At 40.9% G+C, this 20,552-nt stretch overlaps 1 protein-coding gene across 3 annotated transcripts; it reads left to right on the top strand.

Moving 5' to 3' along the window:
* Nucleotides 1–59: 59 nt before the first annotated feature.
* GGNBP2 (gametogenetin binding protein 2) lies at nucleotides 60–18,727 on the top strand. Of its 3 annotated transcripts, none has more exons than XM_080563588.1 (14): nucleotides 60–209; nucleotides 717–838; nucleotides 4,655–4,735; nucleotides 6,746–6,999; nucleotides 7,976–8,074; nucleotides 11,068–11,181; nucleotides 13,255–13,464; nucleotides 14,418–14,592; nucleotides 15,225–15,419; nucleotides 16,027–16,177; nucleotides 16,347–16,472; nucleotides 16,555–16,706; nucleotides 17,115–17,360; nucleotides 18,074–18,727. In XM_080563588.1, the coding sequence occupies exons 2-14, from the start codon at nucleotides 746–748 to the stop codon at nucleotides 18,275–18,277; spliced, it is 2,100 nt and encodes a 699-aa protein (XP_080419714.1). In that variant the 5' UTR covers nucleotides 60–209; nucleotides 717–745; the 3' UTR covers nucleotides 18,278–18,727. The 3 variants fall into 3 exon arrangements, with proteins under 3 accessions (XP_080419714.1, XP_080419713.1, XP_080419712.1); XM_080563587.1 differs by having other exon boundaries at nucleotides 84–209; nucleotides 13,255–13,458; XM_080563586.1 differs by lacking the exon at nucleotides 60–209 and adding an exon at nucleotides 274–628.
* Nucleotides 18,728–20,552: the final 1,825 nt, after the last annotated feature.

Here is a 20,552-nt window from a genome sequence, read left to right as displayed (position 1 = left end):
GAGGAGGAGGAGGAGGAGGAGGAGGGGGAGGAAGCGGCGGCCGCGGTGTCTCGCGAGAGGAGGGCGGGCCGGGGCGGGCCGCGGCCGGGGCCGCCGCCCGCGGGGAGGGCCCGGGGAGGGGGAGCGGAAGGAGGCGGCCCCGCGGCAGGGCCCGAGGTGGGGCCCGAGGTGTCCGCCCGCCTGTCACGGCCCGCGGCTGGGGGCAGCCGGTAAAGGCCCGGGGGCCGCGGTGGGGCTGAGGGGGAGGGAGAGGGAGAGGGAAGGAGCGAGGGGGTGAGGGAGGGGGAGAGCCTCGGCTCCGAGGCTTCACCGGGCCCCCGCTGGAGGCTGAGGGGCTGCGGGCTGCCCGCCCCGGCTGCGGCCCCTCCGGCCTGCGGGAGGGAGGCGGCCCCGCTCCGCAGGCGGCGGTTGTTGGCCCCCCCCCGCCCTCCGCAGCCACCCCAGGGGTTGTCCGGCCTCCATCGGGGCTCCTCCGGGGCCCCGTCCCCGCCCGCCCCCCGCCTCAGCCCGGCCCCGGCCCCCTTCCCCGCCGCCCCCGGCCCCGGTCCCGCTGCGAGCTCCGGGCCCGGCTCCGGTGGCCGGGGAGCGGCGGTGTGGGCTCGCTCTCCGTGGTGAATCAGGCGATGGGGTAAAGCAGGCTCGTTTCCCCTGCTGGTGAAAGTGTGCCGGGGAAGCGCGGCGGCGATTTACCTCCGCGGCGTTTTGGCTGCTCGCAGGCTGGAGCTGGGAGGAGGAAGCGGCGGAGATGGCGCGGCTGGTGGCGGTGTGCAGGGACGGCGAGGAGGAGTTCCCCTTCGAGAAGAGGCAGATCCCCCTCTACATCGATGACACCCTCACGGTGAGCGCCGAGCCCCCGGCGGCCCCGCCGCTCCCGGGCGTTGCGGTGCCCGGGCGAGGCCTTCACGCGGGCCTCCCGGGCTCCTCCCGGGGCTGCTCCAGCAATGCTCGGCCCCGGGGTTTGGCAGCTCTTGGGGTGACCGCTGCTGAACGTGGCAACTTTTCCGCCTCCTTCCCGGCCCTAAAAACCTGTAAACAGCGCGGGGAGAAAGTTGTCGTCGTGCTGGGCTCTGCACGTAACCCGTTCCCAAGTGACAGGCACGCCTCGGTGCCAGAGCCCAAATGTGGGGCAAAGCCGTTTTTCATCTCGTGAGGAAAGGAGCCATGTTAACGTTAAAACCCAAGTCGCAGGCTAAAAACGTACGTTGTAGGCTAGGTAATTGCCTTGCCTGCAAGCAGACAGGAAAAGGCCGAAGGTGTTTTCAGTAGCTTTGCCTTAAAGTAAGGGGTTATCGAGTGTGTAAGAAATGCTGCCGTGCATGTAGCAACAGATCTCGGAGGCTTTCAGTTTCAGCATATTCTTGTGATTTTGAAAACATAAGGGTTTTGGCATTTCTAGAAGATTCAGTGGAAAAGTGAGCTAAGTGCAACTTAGAGGCTCCCTAGTCTCTTTTTGTTTTCTTCACGTGTTTGGAGGAAGGGTCAGATATTGCATAGTAGGTGAACACAGGATGCGCTCCAGCCGGTTGTCATTTGTCTGAACTCTTAATGTAAGAAAATATGGGGCTGAAAATAAAATTGGATTTACATAGTGTGACGGGGTATCTCAGTCATTCATACGTGAATTCTGTTGTCAGTGACGTGTCACGTGACGGTAACTGCTCTTACTTAAACGGTGTAAAATACATGTGCTCTAAAATTCTGATCTCAGGTTTAAATATGGAAAGATGCCTGACTTGCTATTTTTTCTTAACTTTACCAACTTGATAATGTAATTTCTTCCATCTTCCAGAGCAAAACAATTGAGCATCTTCAAACGGTCTCTAAACCCTTTGTCACATTGCTGAAGGCTCTCTGTCTCAATCCCATCTGGTTCTGCTACATTCAGAGAGGAGGTCCTCGTTGTATTTTAATTTTGGACATTGTAAATGATGGCATACTAACAACTCTCCAAAAATCATCACTGTTTTTTGGCCTCACATAGTCTGTCATCTCCGGTTAACTGTGCTGTTCGTTAGGCAGTTTCCCCTTGAGTTTTTCAAAGCAGTATCTAGCCCTCCTAGAGTGGCAATCCCAGTATTGTGTAGGAATACTGTAAGTTCTTTGTTTATTTTTTTTATGGCTTGTCCATGCCTTGAGAGTGATTTTGACCCTTCTTTCCCCATATTGTTTTAAGATCCCAGTGTTTTTTTTTTCTCTTTTTTTTTCCCCGGACTTCTTTGTAAGAATGACTTGTTAGATTGTGTCAGGTAGAATACTTACCATGCTCTTATAACTAACTGTTGTATTTGACAGATTGTGAGAGTGCATGTGAACATTCGGCCGTACCAGGCATGAGACAGATGACTTGACTTAGGCTGGCCTAAAATTCCGTTTGTGATTTAGTTCCAGAATTTAATGCCTTGCCTGAAACTTTGCACAGCTGCAGTTTGTTGTCATTATCATTTTTTTTACACCAGAGGCAAGCCATAGTCATAATTGAAGAGGTCCCAATAGCTGTATGTCAGTTCTGTATCCATCAGGATGAGAGGCATTTATGTAAGTGCAAGTCATCCTCACCATGAAGAAACATTCTAACATCTCTTTTTTTTTTTTTCCCATTCTGTTGCTGTTGTTACAAAGTATTTAGATACCGAGGTTGGTCTGCAGATAAATCTGTAGAAACAGCTGAATGAGCTCTTAGCTTCCTTGTCTTGCAGCCTTCCATGATTTATTTATTTTTTTAATTCTTAAAGAGAGCTATTGCAAGAGATGCAGTTGTTTGAAATGGATGCTGTTGCCTTTTAAACGTAATTATACATCTTCAGCATTATCTTAAATAATGTTTATTGAGATTAATGGGTTTGTGTTGACCCTGTTTAAAACTTAACATTGAAAAGTAATGGCACTACTTCCTTTCTGTTTGTCAGTTGGAAGTCTTAGTCTATGCCTTAACTCTAAAAATAGTGAATTGCTGATTGCAAAACATTGAATGAATGGCTCTTGCTGCTCTTAAACGCGTCACGTTGCTTTCTAGTGGCACAGAAGCCTGTTTAGGTGTAGTATGGTATCGCTCCTCTAAATGAATTGTTCACTCTTACTTTTGTGTTTCTAAGCTTCAACTATAAATTAAAGGAAGTTTAAATATTAACCCTTTTCACTTCTTAAGCAGCTTTCATCATCTCTAGAAGGCATTCCATTTGATGTGGTAGTGTGGAAATCTCTTCTTCCAGTCAGTGGCTTATGTTTAACCAGTTAATAAAATCTCATCAAACAGACACGTGAATTAATTTAGTCTTTGATAATTTCACTGTGTTGTACAGTTTATCTGTGGGTGTTGTCTGATAGTGGGTGATAAAGATGAGGGGAAAGAAATGTGCAAATTTTTCTTTTCTCTCTCTGTCATTAGCAGATAGTGCTTTTACTTTTGCATTTAGCCCATCCACGAGGAGCATCAAATTAGCCATCTAGGAAACCTATAATCCTGCTGCCAAACCTTGTGCTCTGCTGCTAAGTGTGTATGGTTAGGGGTGAGGAAAGGGAAGCTGGAAAAGAAATACGTGAGAGGTCAGAATTAGCAGTGGCTGTGGCACTGTTCTGCACAAACACTACTAGGCAGCTATGCTGATGCTCCGATTCTAGCACATGTGAGATCAAAATATTGCTTTGCTTTCTGGCCTTAGAGAATAGATGTTTATTTTGGAGCAATGTTGAGTGCCTGTAAAAGTAAGCGTATCAATTCTCCGGAGGTAGTGTCTGCAATTATACAGACAGCAGGGAATTCTCTCTTTACCAGGCAGCTGAAGGAAGTTAGAGGAGAGTGAAAAAAGAGGGAATCAGATAATTTTATTCTGGTGTTGATTGATATTAGAGTTATTAATCAAAGTTATTATTTTGTCTTTGAGATTTTAAATTGAACTTTCAATATTTATATTGTTAAATTCTCTGTTTCTCAGTTTGGACAAAGAAGATAACTGAGCCAGTCTTCACTTCTGGTTCTAGTTGGCTTCATTTTTCTCCATGGTTATGTTGGATTTGTAACTAAAAGTTATTTCACTGCTTTTTCAAGAAACTGCCCTCTTTGGCTAGTAGTTGGGAAAGAAATATTAATTACTTAATCTCATTGTTCTGTAGGCTTGACATTTTAACTTTGAGCCCCTTGAGAGCTGCAGCTGCAGTCGCACAAAACAAAAGATACCTTGGAGTACCTCGTTGAATTAAGACCATTTTAAATTAGCCTTTGAAGAAGTAGACTCAAAGTCATTAAACTGTTGTGACTGGATTTTTTTTTCAGAGCTTTATGAATTGTGTTAGTCTGTTGGATCAATTTGTGTTGAAGTACAACTCTTCTTTTTAACTGAAGCAAGGTCTCAAGTCGTGCAGATAATGTAACATAAACAGTGATGTTCCATTTAGCGACTTCTACTCTCTCCTGTATCAGCTGTTCAACATTTTCTCTTTGTAAACTTTTTCTAGAACATTGTATTAGTGAAAATACTTAGTTAAACTGCTGAAACATTCACTGTCTTAAACTGTTTTTGTGCCTTTTCAAGTTTCTAATATAGTTGAGCGAGGACTTAACATCTTATTGCCCTGTTCTCCTCAAGTAAGCAAAACAAGGTAATGCTCTGTATTCAACTTTTTCTGAAAACTCTTCTTTTTCCTGTCGCTCACATAGATGGTGATGGAATTTCCTGATAATGTGCTAAACCTTGATGGACATCAGAACAACAATGCACAATTAAAACAATTCGTTCAGGTAAGTAGAATCACTCTTTTTAAGAAAGATACGTACTAGATCTTGCTTTCTGGAGGTTCAGGCTCTCACTTCTCTAGGAGGCTGTCATTCCTGGAATGACTTAATAAATGACTTGAAAGACACGTTGGCACCTATATGCAATTATGTATTGGTACCAAAGTACACTGGGTGCATTCATCTTCTGTGCTTCACAGCTTTTATACACTGTTGTCTTCCCAGGAGGCAATTGCTGCATATCCAATTAGAGCTGAAAACCGGTCACTGCCAGTTTATGCTCAATGGAAACTACAGTTTCTTACTACATTTCGACTTCTTTCTAAAAAGTAAAAATAAATCTTGAACTGCTTATTCAAGTAAAGTGTGCATTGCTTAGGGTTCAGTTGTTATGGCTAGTACCATACCGAGGTAGAATTAATGTGCTACTTTAGAGATTAGATGTAGTTGAACAGGGAGAGACATTTCTTGTGGTGCCCCTGAAACTTATCTGTGAACACTCTGGCAAATAGCTGTAGCACTGTAACACCTGTAGCAAAAAAATTAAATAAATAAAGGTTGCTACTTGATGTCGGAAGGAACAAGCCAGTTTGCTGATAGGCAACGTACATTTCTTCGCTGTGGCTTGGCAGCAGCAGTTGAGACATATGCTGCCTATGAAGCATAGTTGTGTAAATAGCTCATTTCTGCTGTTGCTGTGATTAGTACTATTAATTACAGAAAAGAGGATTATTGCGGAGTGCTATCACTTGTCAGATTATTTAATGTGTCTTCCTTTCAGAGCACAAACATTAAATGTTATCTGATAATAGCTTTACTTTTTATAATGTGAATTACTTAAAGTGTAATAAATATTTTTTCACTTCAATCAAGGTATCAGTGCATTCCTTGTGACCGATTAGTTTTGCTAGATTGTGTGGTCTCTTTTCCCATCAGTTGTGACATATCTTTTCTGCATTTAACTGGTGTGATTTGACAGCAGTATGGCAAAACATCCACTGTATAGATACGGCTTTGTAAGCACGTTTGTGTTTTGTATCACCAAGGGCAAGTGACACAATTAATATACTGACAGCACTCTGCTTTGACAGATAAAGTTGAGAAGTGCCTGTAGTGCTGATACTCAAAGAGTAGATACGTTGGGTGGCGTGTGAGGAAGGGACGCTCTCAGAGGAACGGACCATCTGTTCCGTTTAGCTGTGCTCGTGGAAGTTCAAAGTTGACGAACTCTGAGCTAGTAATGTAGCAGTTAGAAGAAGAAATAGAAAGGTATGTGCTTTTTGTGCCTGTGTGTATGTGGATATGTTTGACAGAGGGACGAGGAGAAGCTCCCAAAATTGTTTATTGACGTAAGAAATATTAGAAGGTGTTCTCTTTGAAGTTCTATTATTAGCACACGTGAACGTTCGCTCCTGAAGTAAAAATGTTTCACCCTGAATAGTAATGTGTGCTTTTTAGATTTCAGGTATTAGATTTGTAATGTCAAATGGCATGTAGCTTTCTAGGGACAGCATTGCTAAATTGTCTTGGTGCAAACAGATTGAGATTGTTGTAAATGACATTTCCATACATGCCAATGAGTGTCCGGGAGTTTCTGTTCTATGTGCCAAAGATGAAATGAGAGTGAGTAGAAAATGATGTGCGGAGTTGTATGTAAGGCCCTTTACTAAAACATCTGAGCTGAGTTGGAGGGAAAAGGCGCCTCTAATGACAGGGACACGTGCCGTTTGTTCGGAAGCAGTATTTGCTGATTTGAGTGACAGGAGAGAAAAATACTTATATTTTTTTCTGAGGGCAGACTGTAAGACTTGAAGTAGAATTGCTCCAATGTTGTTAGTGGATGAGGTTTGGTTCATACAGTAAGCACTGTAAGTGATCGGTAGTAAGCTGGTGAGCTGGAACTGAGCACTGCGTGCAGTTCCCACCTTGAGTGTGTTTTGATGGGGAAAGGCCGAACAGTTTAAGTTGTGTTTTTATTTTTTATTTCTAATCATTTCATTTCTTGTTCTCTTTTAGAGGCATAGCATGCTTAAACAGCAGGATTTAAATATTGCCATGATGGTGACATCACGTGAAGTTTTGAGTGCACTTTCTCAGCTGGTCCCGTGCGTTGGCTGTCGTCGTAGTGTGGAACGTCTGTTTTCTCAGCTTGTTGAGTCTGGAAATCCAGCACTTGAGCCTCTAACAGTAGGGCCAAAGGGTGTTCTTTCTGTAACTCGGAGCTGTATGACTGATGCAAAGAAGCTTTATACGCTGTTTTATGTGCATGGGTAAGTGAGACCCACTGTTACCTTAGAACTGCTCAGATTATTCTCATCTGAAGAAAAGGAAAGCTAGCTTCTGTGCGTGACTTCTTTGCAGCTTTCTTGTTGGAGACGCTAAGTTGTTGCAGGTTTGCATCTGGTAGCACATACTTGTATTTTACAGCTCTGTTAAATGAGTTGTTTACTAACCTGAAGAAAAACAAACCCAAATGCCTAACCTTTCATACCATCAGTTGTGATGCCATGGTTGCAGTTGAAAGATGCAACTATTAAAATGTTTAGTCATTAATCTTGGAAGAGGCACTGTGGGATTTTCGTGCTCTCTGGAAGAAGAGTGCTTCTTCACCATGCTATTTTGCATGTAAAACATGAACAATAAAAAGTAAAAATTCTACTCTTGAGTAGAAATGTAATGCTGAGAAAGTGAAACCCTCTGGGTTTGGCTGGCACAATAAGTAGCCTCGGTCTCAGTGCCATTTGTTTCTCAGCTGTCGACAAACCAAACAGTGACTGCTCACCACAGCGTGCCTTCACCTTCCACTTGGCTTCAGCTCATTCTACTTCTTGCTGCAGTTCGCAAGCCAGTGGGAAGTAGGAAGGGTTCGTGCAGAGCTGGGGATAGTGAGGTTTGGAGGGTGAGGTAGTATAACATGATGAATTCATAGTTCCCTGCACTTTTGAAATAGGTGTCATTGCTCCAAGTCTGTTATTTTTAAAGGGGAGTAACGCAATAGCTTGTTACACGTGAGTTATCTTTATCTTGATTGCTAGGATTTGGCTGGAATACCTACACTGTATTTTCCATGTGTACTGCAAGATTTTGTGTCTCATAAATAAAAATAGGGAACAGGAAGAAAGTTTTAGATTCAGTGTTCCTTAGCATACTTGTTTCTGATATGTGAGCTGAAATTTCAGCTTTCAGCTTTGAAATTTCTCTGGATAACCGTGTTTTCAGAATACTAAGTTACCTTTTTTTCCGTAGGTCCAAACTGAATGATATGATCGATGCAATTCCCAAAAGTAAGAAGAACAAAAGATGTCAGTTACACTCTCTGGACACACACAAACCAAAACCTTTGGGGTAAGTTTGTTTAACATGCACAATTCAATCTAGAATATTTAAGGAACCAAACTACAGATACTAATTTCTTAAGCATAGAGATCAATTTTTATGCTTTTATCTGTTTTCCAGAGTAGTAATTTCCAAACTGTTTGGATTATATTAGATCCAAAAATTTGCAGGCAAGAGGAGCAGGCACCCAAGAATTTGGGGCAGCGTGCCTTGTAGGGCATGAGCCTTTCTCTGTAGGTTTTCGTAGGAAAGCAGTTAGCCCTGCAGTTGCTAAGACCGTGACTCTTACTGCAGTAGGATGTTTAAACCTTTCCACGCTGCCCTTGCTTACACTTCAGTTTTGTCCAGTGAACAGTGCTGTGTGGTTTCCTGCCCTCTCAACATGAGTTCTCACACTCCGCAGTGTGAGAGGTGTCCCTGCGCCCTTTGTCAGAGCTCCCTCAGCCGCTTGGTGATGTTTTCATATGAACTTTAAGGCTACTCTACGAAATCAGCTGTTTCCCCAGATGTGCTTGTTAATTCTAGCTCTTGCGTTTTTGACTCTTGGATTTTGGGTCTTTCATTTGGTGGCAGGCTGTTAGTATTTTTGGTTGGTTGGTTTTGTTTTTTGCCCCTTCCATAAAAATACCCATGTTTAATTTCGAAACCAGTTGCCAAAAGCTAACTCGGCCATTACAAGCCAGTGCTCTCTGTGCTTTTCATTTCTTATCTGTAATATATCTTGGAATACAGTCTGCTCAGGGGATGGATGGCTTCTGCATTGTGATACGAACAATGCTCTAGAAAGACGTGGTTTTTGTGCTCTATACGAAAGCGATTAGTCAGCAGTTTTTCTCCCACGGAAGTACAAGGGTACAAATATACATCATTTTGCTTGAGATTATTGACGACTGCACAAGGCATTGTTAACAGAGGGCTTTGTTGTGGTTGGGAGGCAGGTTTAAAACTGAAAATCTGTGAAATGTTTTAATTGTCTCAAAATGTGACAGCATGTTTTGAATACATCAGTGCAAACGATGCATGTATGCTTCTGTGTGTTAGCTGTATGGCTTGTGCCAGCTGGCTAACCAAAAAAACACACCCTGTAAATCTGTGGTGTGGGGTTTTTTTGTTTGTTTGATCATTGTTGATAGTGTTGGTGAAATGATAGCTGTTAAATTTCACTACTGTGCTTAGCTGGAGTGTTAGAGAACTTCAGTCGGTTGCGTTCTGCTTCTGGTTAAGCATACAACCTGTTCAGGTTTGATCATCAGGTTTCCAGTTACAGGACATGTATTTTTCTATGCAGACTTGAGTCTCTTTGGGTTTAGATGAATCCCCTGAGATGCTAGGAATGTGGAATTTGACACTTGATTTTTCACTTGTGCTGCTTGAGGGTGCTGGTAGCTAATGACCGTCTCCTATTATATTTTGGTTCCAGACCTTTCATATACTTGGTTTAAAGCTTATGTTACACAAGCAAAAGATCATAGGGGTGTATTTTCTAAAAAATACAGCAAATTCAAAGCATTATGTGAAAGTGTTATTTTTTCAGTTTGTTTTTAGTAAGATTAGTATTCTCTGCGCAAGAGCGTGTATCACAGAACCTGTACTTGCCATTCTGTCAGGGCAAAACAGTGCTGAAAATGAATGTATAGAGGAAAATGCTGCCTATATTTCCTTAATTCATGCTGGTATAAATCTCTGTAGTATTTTGAGACAGAAGTGATCAGGGTGTATCGGTACTGATATTTCTCCGAATAAATCTGCTGCCTGGAGTGGAAGCAAATGTGCTAACAGCCTAGACATGGAGGTGTCAAATAGAATTGTCTTACAGAACAAATCCTGTGGATCAACTTAGAGCTTCTACTTGACTCCATTACAAGAAACTTCTTTAGACAAGTTGCATCTGTTAGGCGTTTCATATACACCAAAAAAAAAAAAAGTAACACTTTGAATAGTAATTGTGTTTAGTTATATAAGTTACTTAACTGGGAATGCCAGCTAATACCACTGGAGAGGGACTTGATGTTCTGTGTTTCAATGTACCTGGTTTAGCGCTGCTCAATTCCATTTGGGGCTAAGGAGTGTCTTAACCTCTCATAAATGAAACTCATATGATCTGGCAAATTACTGAGATAATAGCATAAATAAGTACTCTCGAGAAACTAATTTTAAATTGGAGTACGTCTTCCTCTGTTTTACTGCTCTGTTGGATCCAGACATGAGCTGAAACAGAAGTGACCATTTTGGTAAAATGTCAAGTGTAGACAAGCCTGTAAGTAAACATGACTTGCTATTTAAAGTTTGTTCTTGGCTCTCTAAGAGTACTTTTAGCATATTTGGTGGTACTTAGTAAAGCTTTTAAACAAATCTTGGAGGTTTAATGAAGCTTTTTATGAGTTCTCTGTGGTAGTAGATGTGTGGAAGTTTGTGGGTGGTTGTTTTGTTACATTTTTTTTTCTCTCCAGTAAGTTGTCATATGAAATGTCATCTACCAGAGTTATTAAAACTTGTATATGATGATACTTAAGCTAATATACTGAAAAACTGCTACTAGCTTTCAGCTATAACTTCTCAAAAAGTCGTCATGAATCTGGGCCTATGAACATGGACAGCAAACTCTGTATCTCGTATCTGACTCTTAAATTTTCTGTAATTTAAGGCTTAGCCTATAAAGGAGTCAAAGGAAATCAAGGAACACTGAAGCATTTTCATAGCATTTGTTTAGGAAAAATAACTAGTTCATAATGGATACGGTACAGGTTTAAAATTTCTTTTACTATGTGACAGTGAAGGCAGCAGTAGTACACTCAGTACAGAGAAATTAAGTGCAGATAAGAGAAATAGTGAAGACAGCAAGAAGGAGGAGAGCAAGTGTAGGATCATTTTCCACTATGGACCTTTCCAGGGAGCGGTCAGGTAAACTAATGATGCTTTATTCTGCTTCTTTGTCAAACTGCTGGCAGGATAGTGTAAAGTCTGTTTCTTATGTTTTTTTTGTGTTTTTTTTTTTCTTTCAGGGGTTGTTGGATGGATGTGTGGGAGCTCATGTCCCAGGAATGCAGGGATGAAGTAGTTTTAATTGATTCTAGCTGTCTTTTAGAAACATTAGAAACGTATCTACGAAAACACAGGTATGTTAAAAGAACAAAGACACACGCCTTCATTTTGAGAAATACATGCTGCATTTTCTTGTCGATCAAAATACGTGTGGAATCTACACAACATTTAAAAGTTTACAGGGTTCTTCTGACGCCCTTCTAAAACTTAAGAAGAATGCATTGTAACAGTTGACAAGACTAAGATGTTGAAATATTTTTGTATTGTTCCTGGTTATAGTTGGAGAATTGCACGCACCTCAGGTGAAGTCATACCTACTTCTCTTATTTTTTTGGTTAGAATTAAATTATGATCTACAACATGATGTATTAAAATTGCATGCACTTGTATTTTTGTTGACCTCTTAATACATATTACGTGAGCCTCATGTAGCAACAGTTAGTATTCTGGCAGCAATTTCAGCATGCACTGACAGATGAATTTTGGTGTTTTTGTGTATTTTTTTTATTGCGGTGGGAAGGGACGTAAACTGTTGAAAGACAGTAAGAATTCTAACTCCAGGTAGCTCTACCACCTTTTTTGTGTTACTTGAAGGATTTTAATTGATGTATTTAAAATATGTTTCTGAAGGAATCTTGGATTGCTTTCATTGCTGTGTTAATATAGAATAACAGTAATTCTCTATAATAATATAGAACACCAGTAGTGTCAAAGCCATGCATTTTTAATAATGTAGAATGTTGACGTTGATGCTTTCTATCCCAGAGACTTTCTTTTCTGTAGGAGCTAGCTGGGATGCAATGCAGTGAGTTCCAGAATTACTCGTACACAAGTAGCCTACTCTGATTGGGGTTATGCCTTTTTTAGGCTTTCAGAGAGTATGTGCAATTTCAAAATAAAGTCAACTAAACAAATAGATGCAGATTTTCAGGCTTGGTGTTGCACACAAATCACAGTTTTAAAACAGATGTTTATAACTTAATAGTGCTAGTGTCATGACATCTCTCTTGCAAGGGAAAAAATAGGCCACTAACTTATTGTTGCATGTGGATGGTAGCTACAACGCTGATTAAAAAGTTTTAATTTCCAGTAGTTTCAAGGTTCAGATATAAACTGTGGGGGCACAGATGGGTGCGGGGGTGGTGGTGGTGTGGAAATAACACTTTGGAAACAAAACAACTTTAATCTCCTCTGACATTAAACATGGTGTTGGCAGTGTTCCTGATGCTAACCTACAATAATATTACTGTTTTCTTTCCTTTCACCACAGAAACTAGCCAGTTATCATAGTTCTATCAAACATCAAAATATGTTTGACTTAGTGTTGTCAAGTGACTGGACAAACTAGGGGAGGGAAAAACACTATCCAGAGATGGCATGAAGAGCAAGCTTTTCAAGCTGAAAGCTGAAATGTGAGCAGCTTGTCTGACTTGCATTTTTAGAATAATACAGCAAGATGTTTTGTAACTTCTTGAAGATTACTTTTATAAATTAGTTATGTTTTATTTTAATTATAACAGACTTCATAACTGTACTGTTCTCACGTTAGTTATCTGAGCTATCACGTTTAAATCGAATACATTGTGTTGTAAATCTTGTTTTGCTATATGTGCAGTAATCTAATAATTCAAAATATGTTTTAAGGTGCTTGTAGTGGAAACCACTCTTACACAGCAGGCAACAGAGGAAACCTTTTTTCTTATTGCTTATCGCTCACTTGAGTATACTTTAAATAATTCCTGTAAAGTAACTTGGAGTGTGTTATTGAGAAGAATTTTTTCCTGGCTTGTACTAACAATTCAGTTTGTTCAGTATTAGATTTCTGATCTCTGAATGAATATGGAGCTGCATATCCATATAGGAATTTCTTCATATTAACAATTAGCTTGATTTGTGCCTCGGAGCATGGAATTGATACCTAGACTTGTAATATATGATAGGTAGTATAATGCATACAGTAAACTTACATGGCTTACATTCGAAGTCTTACTGTTTTACCTTTTGAAGTAACATAAACCTTAGCGTGACCTATTTTAAATATAGCATGCACTATTAAAGAGCTCAGTGTGTTATAACTTAGGTTTAGCTGCTCTAAATTTCTGCTGGAATAAAAATTCAGTTCTGTTTTGTTCTGTGTTTCAATACAGGTTTTGCACTGACTGCAAAAACAAAGTACTTCGGGCATACAATATTCTTATTGGTGAGCTAGACTGCAGCAAAGAAAAGGGCTACTGTGCTGCACTTTATGAGGGTTTGCGTTGCTGTCCACACGAACGTCATATACATGTATGCTGTGAAACAGATTTCATCGCACACCTATTGGGTCGAGCTGAACCAGAGTTCGCAGGAGGGTATGAGTATGTAATTTGCTAGAGTGGGCTATCTAGCGCTTTGCTTCTTTATTTTATTATTGAATGTATTTTGCAGAAGTGTTTTTTGCCTCCTCGCTGCATAATAAACTTTTGAATGTGAATACTCATATTGAAGTAGACTTTCAAGATAGTGCTTCAAAGTAGTGAAGATGTTACAGCGCTTTTAAGTGTGTTTAACTCTGAAGGCAAGACTGAGAACAATTGCTAAATGTCTTCTACTTCGTTTGTTCACTCGTTAGAACTGCCTGCTTTTCCATCGAAGCGCTCAGAATATGTGAAATAGAAAGAGAACCTCGGTTGAAAGTTTTACTGAATCCAAGTGTTGAACTTAATTTTGTCGCCACTTGTTTTTCTATTGTAATTTCCGAACCTGTTCTTCGCATCTTAAAATCCTTCCAAAGAAAAGTAGGAATTTGAGCTCTCTATTTCTAGAACTAGATCATAGCGGTTTGATTAGGAATGTAAATACTTCTATAATGATTTTTCATCTATAGATGAAATACCTTTTTATTTTGTAAGGTAAGTAATGTATAAACTTAGGTTACCTGGCACACAAGAAGCTAGGAACCTAAAATACTTGCTATAAACTAAGCTACAATTCTAGGAAATAAAAGAATGTGGCTGCATCTCTGCCATTAAAACTCTGCTGAGCCCTCCTAATAGGACCAAACAAATTCATGGGGGAAGTCGCAGGGTGGAAGGCACAGTGCAGCCTTACAGTACCATGCACAAATTAGCATGTCAGGAATGTAGTTTTGAGCTGGTCCTTTCTATTTTGCATCTGCATGCAGCACAGCAGAACTTGATTTAAAAAAGCTGCTCATGCAAACATATCTTTAGTTGTACATACAGAAAATACCTCATTGAATTGCTTTGATCTGTTGGTAGACTTCCAGCTACTTTAACAATGCTATGCTTTGGTCCAACTCTTCCTTTAGACGGAGAGAAAGGCATGCTAAGACAATAGACATAGCCCAAGAAGAAGTTTTGACCTGCCTGGGTATTCATCTTTATGAAAGATTACACCGAATCTGGCAAAAGTTGCGAGCCGAGGAACAAACATGGCAGATGCTTTTTTACCTAGGTGTTGATGCTTTACGCAAAAGCTTTGAGGTAAAAATCAATTTATCTAACTTGTATTTGAATCACTATAGCGACCGTGTACATTCTCACTGAAGTTATTTTTCTGCTTTCTGTTAACGTGGGGCTGGAAGGAGATTTTCAGGAGTGCCCTGTTCAGTGCAGGCAACAGTTGTGCAACGTCAACGTGTATCACAGCTGAGTTGCATTCTGTTGTGAAGTGTACTGGAAAGTAAAGATTGATACTCGCTTGTTTTTACTTCCCAAGCTGCACATTATAATATACTGGATCTCGTGTTTTTTCTTTCAGAGTGAAATTATTTCTACCTGTTATCATTTAAAGTAGCTCTGGTTACAACAGTTTTATCTGGCTCATGAGTAAAAATGCTGTATGTGCTTTTGAATTACAAACACAACTGCTAAATCTTGCATTGGGTGTGTTTGTGGGTCAGTTCCAGCTATACTCTGCAATCCTGTAGGATTTTGAACTTCAGACAGAACTTCTTAGAGTTTCTTTAACATATGCCACGTGTACATTCACTTTCCACTTTGATATTACGTAGATAACTCTCTCCCCAGCGCCTTCATTACGACTTCTTTTTTTATAAACGTAAAAGCTTGCGTTGCGTTAACGTCTATAAATAGATCTAACCTCTTATAAACAGATGGCTGTGGAAAAAGTGCAGGGTATTAGTCGATTGGAACAGCTCTGTGAAGAGTTTTCAGAAGAAGAAAGAGTGCGAGAACTTAAACAAGAGAAGAAGCGCCAAAAACGAAAGAATAGACGGAAAAATAAGTGTGTGTGTGAGATCCCTACTCCTTTGCAGGCAACAGAAGAGAAGGAAATAAATCAAGCAAAGGTAAACATCGATAGCTGTGGTTTCTGCTGGTGTTAAATAATTGGGTTGTTAATTTGGTGCTTCATTCATCAACTGACTGTTCCATGTTAGAATTCTTGAGAGGTTTTTTACTGTATTTCGTTTTTGGGAGCTAGTTTTTGATTGCTACTGCAAGTTAATACTTCACGGATTAGCACAGTCTTTTTTTTAAAGAAGTTACTTTTTTTTTAATTTTGAAGGTGGGGGTCAGCTTATGGTAGAATATTTTTCAGCTGTCATTTCTTAAAGATCACTTAGAATATGGGATTTTGAATACTAGTCGTAGACAATTACCATTATTTTATTTTTGGGAAGGGGGAAGCTCCTTAAACTGATGAAATAGCTGCAATTATTACTCTAAATCTCCTGACTGAACTTACTGGGCTAACTGAGGGTCATATTCTTGTGAGGAAATCAGGTTGTTTTTTTGACTTGTCTTGTACTTCTGAAGAATTGTAAGCAGTACTGTGGCTGTTACCAGTGTCAGCTGTTTCTTCCTTGTGGAAAGAGTGTCCATGCTAAAGATGCTGGTTGAGCTACTTTCAGTAATTGCAAGCATTGTTTTTTTTGTTTCATGTATTATTTTAAGGAAAATTCGGACTTCATGGAAAGTAGTTGCAAAGCCTGTGGTAGCACCGAAGAAGCTAACAATTGTGTAGAAGTAATTGTTACTAATGAAAGCACTTCTTGCACCTGTCCTAGTAGTGGTACCCTATTAGGTTCACCTAAAATAAAGAAAGGTATGTTAAATTCTGTTATTTTTTGTTTTTAAAAGCGTATACCATTTGTGGAGTAAATAGTGTTCAGTTATTTTTAAAAGTAGCTTTAAACAATCTCAGTTACTAGCGGCATGATTAGAAAGTGTGTAACAGCTGCTGTAGACTGTTGTAACTTTTCTGTTCATCCCAGGTTTATCTCCACAATGTAATGGGAGCGACTGTGGCTATTCATCTAGCATGGAGGGCAGCGAAACAGGATCTCGAGAGGGATCCGATGTGGCCTGCACTGAAGGCATTTGCAACCATGATGAAAACGGTAGGCTTGGGAAGAACTTGATATTGGTTCAGAGTACACAATGCTCAGTGTGTCTGATGAGAAAATACCCTGTCTTTTGCAGGAGATGATTCATGTGTCCATCGCTGTGATGACAAAGAAGAGGATGGAGATAGCTGCGTGGAGTGTTGGGCAAATTCAGAAGAGAATAACACAAAAGGCAAAAACAAAAAGAAGAAAAAGAAAAGTAAAACTTTGAAGTGTGAGAATGAACATGTAAGGATCATAAGAGAGCTGGAATGGCTATTTAAATGCATACGTTTTAAAGTAGTTACAGAAGTAGCTCAAATTTCAGTTGTGACCAGTGCAGTAAATGGGGTAGCAGGGATCTTCTGTTACCTCTCCATCCAACGTTTGAAATTGAGGTCTTTCCTAGAACAGGTTGTGGTGGGAGGGAGTCTCTTTTTTCCTGTGTTCCTAAGCATGTGCACTTCTGTGCGCTCGCAGTGTATTAATATGGCATTTTCTCCCCAGGCACATACATTTAAAAATATATATATATATATATATATATATCCTTGCTCTCTTTTTGAAAGTGTTTTTTCTGTCATCTTACCCTCTTGCCTCCCTCCCCTAAATAAAACTTGAATGGTTCAGATTTAATGCTGCCTTTCTCAATTGTAGATTCAGAAACTTGGAAGCTGTATGACAGATCCAGGTAACAGAGAGACCTCAGGAAATATGCACACAGAGTTTCATCGTGACAAGACCAAAGACACACATGCTGAAAGCTGTTGTAGCTCAGAAAAAAGTGTGCAGCAGTTGCCTTGGTTTGAGCACATGAAAAATGTGTCACAGTTTGCAGAACCTACAGAAATGTCACTTGTTCCTGATACTGGAAAAGGTGCCAAGAGCTTAGTGGAGCTCCTTGTAAGTAACCACTTCCACTGGAATTTTAGGTTGTCACACACTGCTTTAACTCGTTAGGATTGAGGATGGGGTTTAGAACTTGAAATCCCAATGAAGAACTGTTTCAGCAGATAACGTTACTGAAACTAAAACTCGTAACTTACTCTACCGGTGTTTAGTTTGTTTACTTTTGCATTTTCTCTGTGAAGTGTGTAACTCAGTTGCTTTGCAGAGGAGGAAAAATTGCGGGTCACTGGAATGCAAGTGACAAATTGTATTATTTGTTAGAAGGATTGTATCATTCTATCAAATGAAGCATACATTTCTGCTGCCTTCGTGCCTTAAATACTGCTTCCCGTTACAGGCTCCTTGGACAACTTTCTTCTGTCTCCCTTTCCTTCTCTATTCCTTTCTCTTCCTTGTTCTTTGCTTTCTTTTTTTTAAGAACAGCAACAAAAAAACTGTAATAAAAGCCATACGCTTTCAATGGAAATGTGTTAAGACTGTGAAGATTGCTCTGGTAGATTTCATGACTGTATGGGCTGCCTCTTACCCAGAAAAGAGCAGAACATTGTGAATGAAGTGATGGGATTAGCCAGCTAAGACTTCTTGTGTTGACATGAAGGCTGCATCTTTCTTCAGAGCAACTGTAGACGACATGTACAATTACAGGACAGGTGTACTGTATAGGAAGGGCAATGCTGGAGTTCTGAAATGCCTGTTTTCATTTGTAGGATGAATCTGAATGCACTTCTGATGAGGAGATCTTTATCTCACAAGATGAAATACAGTCATTTATGGCAAACAACAAGTCTTTTTACAGCAATAGAGAACAATACCGACAGCATCTGAAGGAGAAATTTAATAAATACTGCCGCTTAAATGATCACAAGAGGCCCATTTGTAACGGTTGGTTGACAACGGCTGGAGCGAACTAAATACAATAAAATAGCTCTGTCTTTCATTGAAATTGTCGAGATGACTACTGCGCCTTCTCTTTCAAAAACTTAATTTAGTGACTTATGGCAAAATTTTATCTTAAATTAATGTGATTCTTTTTTTTTTCTTTTTTTGGGGGAGGCTGGTGGAGGTGATTTCATTAATTTTGTTCTTTCTTCAGGCTTGTATCTTTAGTTGAGTAGCTGTGCAAGCCTCTCTTATAATTTAAGCCATCTCTTTTCATTAAATGTTTCTCTTACTGTGAGACTTACAAAAAGCAAACTAGTGGCAAAGTAATGTTGTACCTATAATTCTGTACAGAATGACAATGAGCTGAATATAAGATTTTACAAAGTAGACATCCATTTGCAAAATGTTTTGGATGTAATATGTTAAAGCGCAATGTGCAAAATTTAAATAAAGAATATTTATTAATATGCATAGTAAAAGTTGGTGTACACGTTCCTGCTTTAAACAGTCTTTCCCAGAGGTTTGAATCCTTGCTGTTCAGTGCAGAGGGAAAGCTGTTGCTTCAGTCGGTGTAGCTTCTTGGAGGTAATTGTAAGAGGAGGAAACTTGCCTGGGAAAGGTATAGATAGTTCAGTGGCACTCAGGAAAACTAGACCACCAGGCTGCGTGATTCACCATCGTGTGGTCTAGGGATCTTCAGGTCACTGCCAAACAACGGGGTCTGTAATAGCGTGGTTGTGTCGGTGTGGCACTGCACCCAGCCTGGCTGGCACCACTCTCTGTGGCTGTTCTGCTTCCAGAGTCATAGATAACACGTCGGTGTGGCACTGCCCTGTGTGGAGCGAGCTCAGGTGTTTCCAAACAGCATTGCTCTGTGGTGACGTGCTGTATAAACCTCCATGTTACTGCTGTGCCGAAGATCACCACGTTTAGTCGGGCGATGGTACTGAATTAGCGTGCAGCCTGTGCCATTTTGGAGAACTTAATTTTGGTTTGCATTGCGATGATTACTGATGCTAGTGAGTTACAGTGCTGCAGCGCTTATCTTCCTTCTGCTCTGACAAAGCGGGCTTAAAGCTCTTCTGTGTGAGCCCATCAGAGCATACTCAAACAAAAAGCAGGTTTTCAAAAACACCTTGATGTTTTCTTAATGAAATAAGGAGCTCTGTTAGGAGGACAGAACATGTGCTTTTACACAAATACCCCTTAAACCAAATCTTGTTCTTACAAATACGGTATCTAATGGAATGACTTGATTGTAAGAGGATGATTTGGAATGTGGGAGACTAAAAACAAAAATAAAGGCGATTTTAAACCTGATACTGAACAGACTGGAGGTGCTGATACAGTTGTGCATGGTAAACGTCCAAATTCGGCCCATGTGCTGACTCCCATGGCAGTTGCACCTAAAAGCTGCTATGTAGCAGTAAGTGTCTAGAGAGGGCGGCTATTCCTTGTGCCAGCCCATAGGGATCTGGGTGGGCTTTAAGGTCACCCCTAACCGAAGCAGTTCAGTAATTTAACAGGAAAAACCTTTTTGGAGGCTATAAGCAGATTTATTTATTTGTACCGTGGTTCTTCGGTGTTTCTGATGGAGAGAGGTTTGTTTTCTTGGCGTTACTTCGTGCTTCAGATGCTCGTGCTGGAAGGAGTCGCGCTGCTTGTAGATGCCTAATTTGCCTAGGGCTCTTACCAGTGAACCCTGAGAGGTGATTTATTGAGAGTAATGAAGAACACGCACATACTTTTTTCTGAGTCCTGATTTAAAGTGTGAAATCCAGCTTCATGAGAAGGAGCCTTCAGCTTCCTCTGAAGCAGCCCGTGCTCTGTTGTCCAGATTCAGAATGAAAATGTACTTGGCTGCTTGCAAACGTTTGCTGTTGTGTTTCAAGCATTTAAAGATGGGAACTTCTTCCTTTTTTCAAGGTGAGGAAGGGGGATCCTCATCACGATGGCTCTCCTTAGTCGAGTACACAGTTTGTCAGCTACCATTAAATGCCTTTAACCTGAACGAGCTGAACCAGCTGCCTGTGTTGTGCTTGTGCTCGCGCGAAGGCTTGGTTCACAGGCTGCCTGTCCTTGGTGAGCGCTGACGCTATCGCTTCCACGTGGGCTGGTTGTTGCTCTGTGCTTTGCCAGCAGCTGGAGCGATGAAGCAATTTGTTTTAAATGCCACGGTCCCACAGCCCCCTCGAGCAACTTGGTGCTCACGGTCACGGGCTGGAGGAAAGAAGCGAGTACCTAAGCTGCTTCGGCGTGTGGCCGGCTCGGCGTTAGCAGGGGCCTAAATGGGGGAGGCGCAAA

Source organism: Anser brachyrhynchus, assembly GCF_964034855.1.
Source record: "Anser brachyrhynchus genome assembly, chromosome: 20".
Taxonomy (NCBI): domain Eukaryota; kingdom Metazoa; phylum Chordata; class Aves; order Anseriformes; family Anatidae; genus Anser; species Anser brachyrhynchus.
This window is presented reverse-complemented; position numbering and strand designations above follow the sequence as displayed.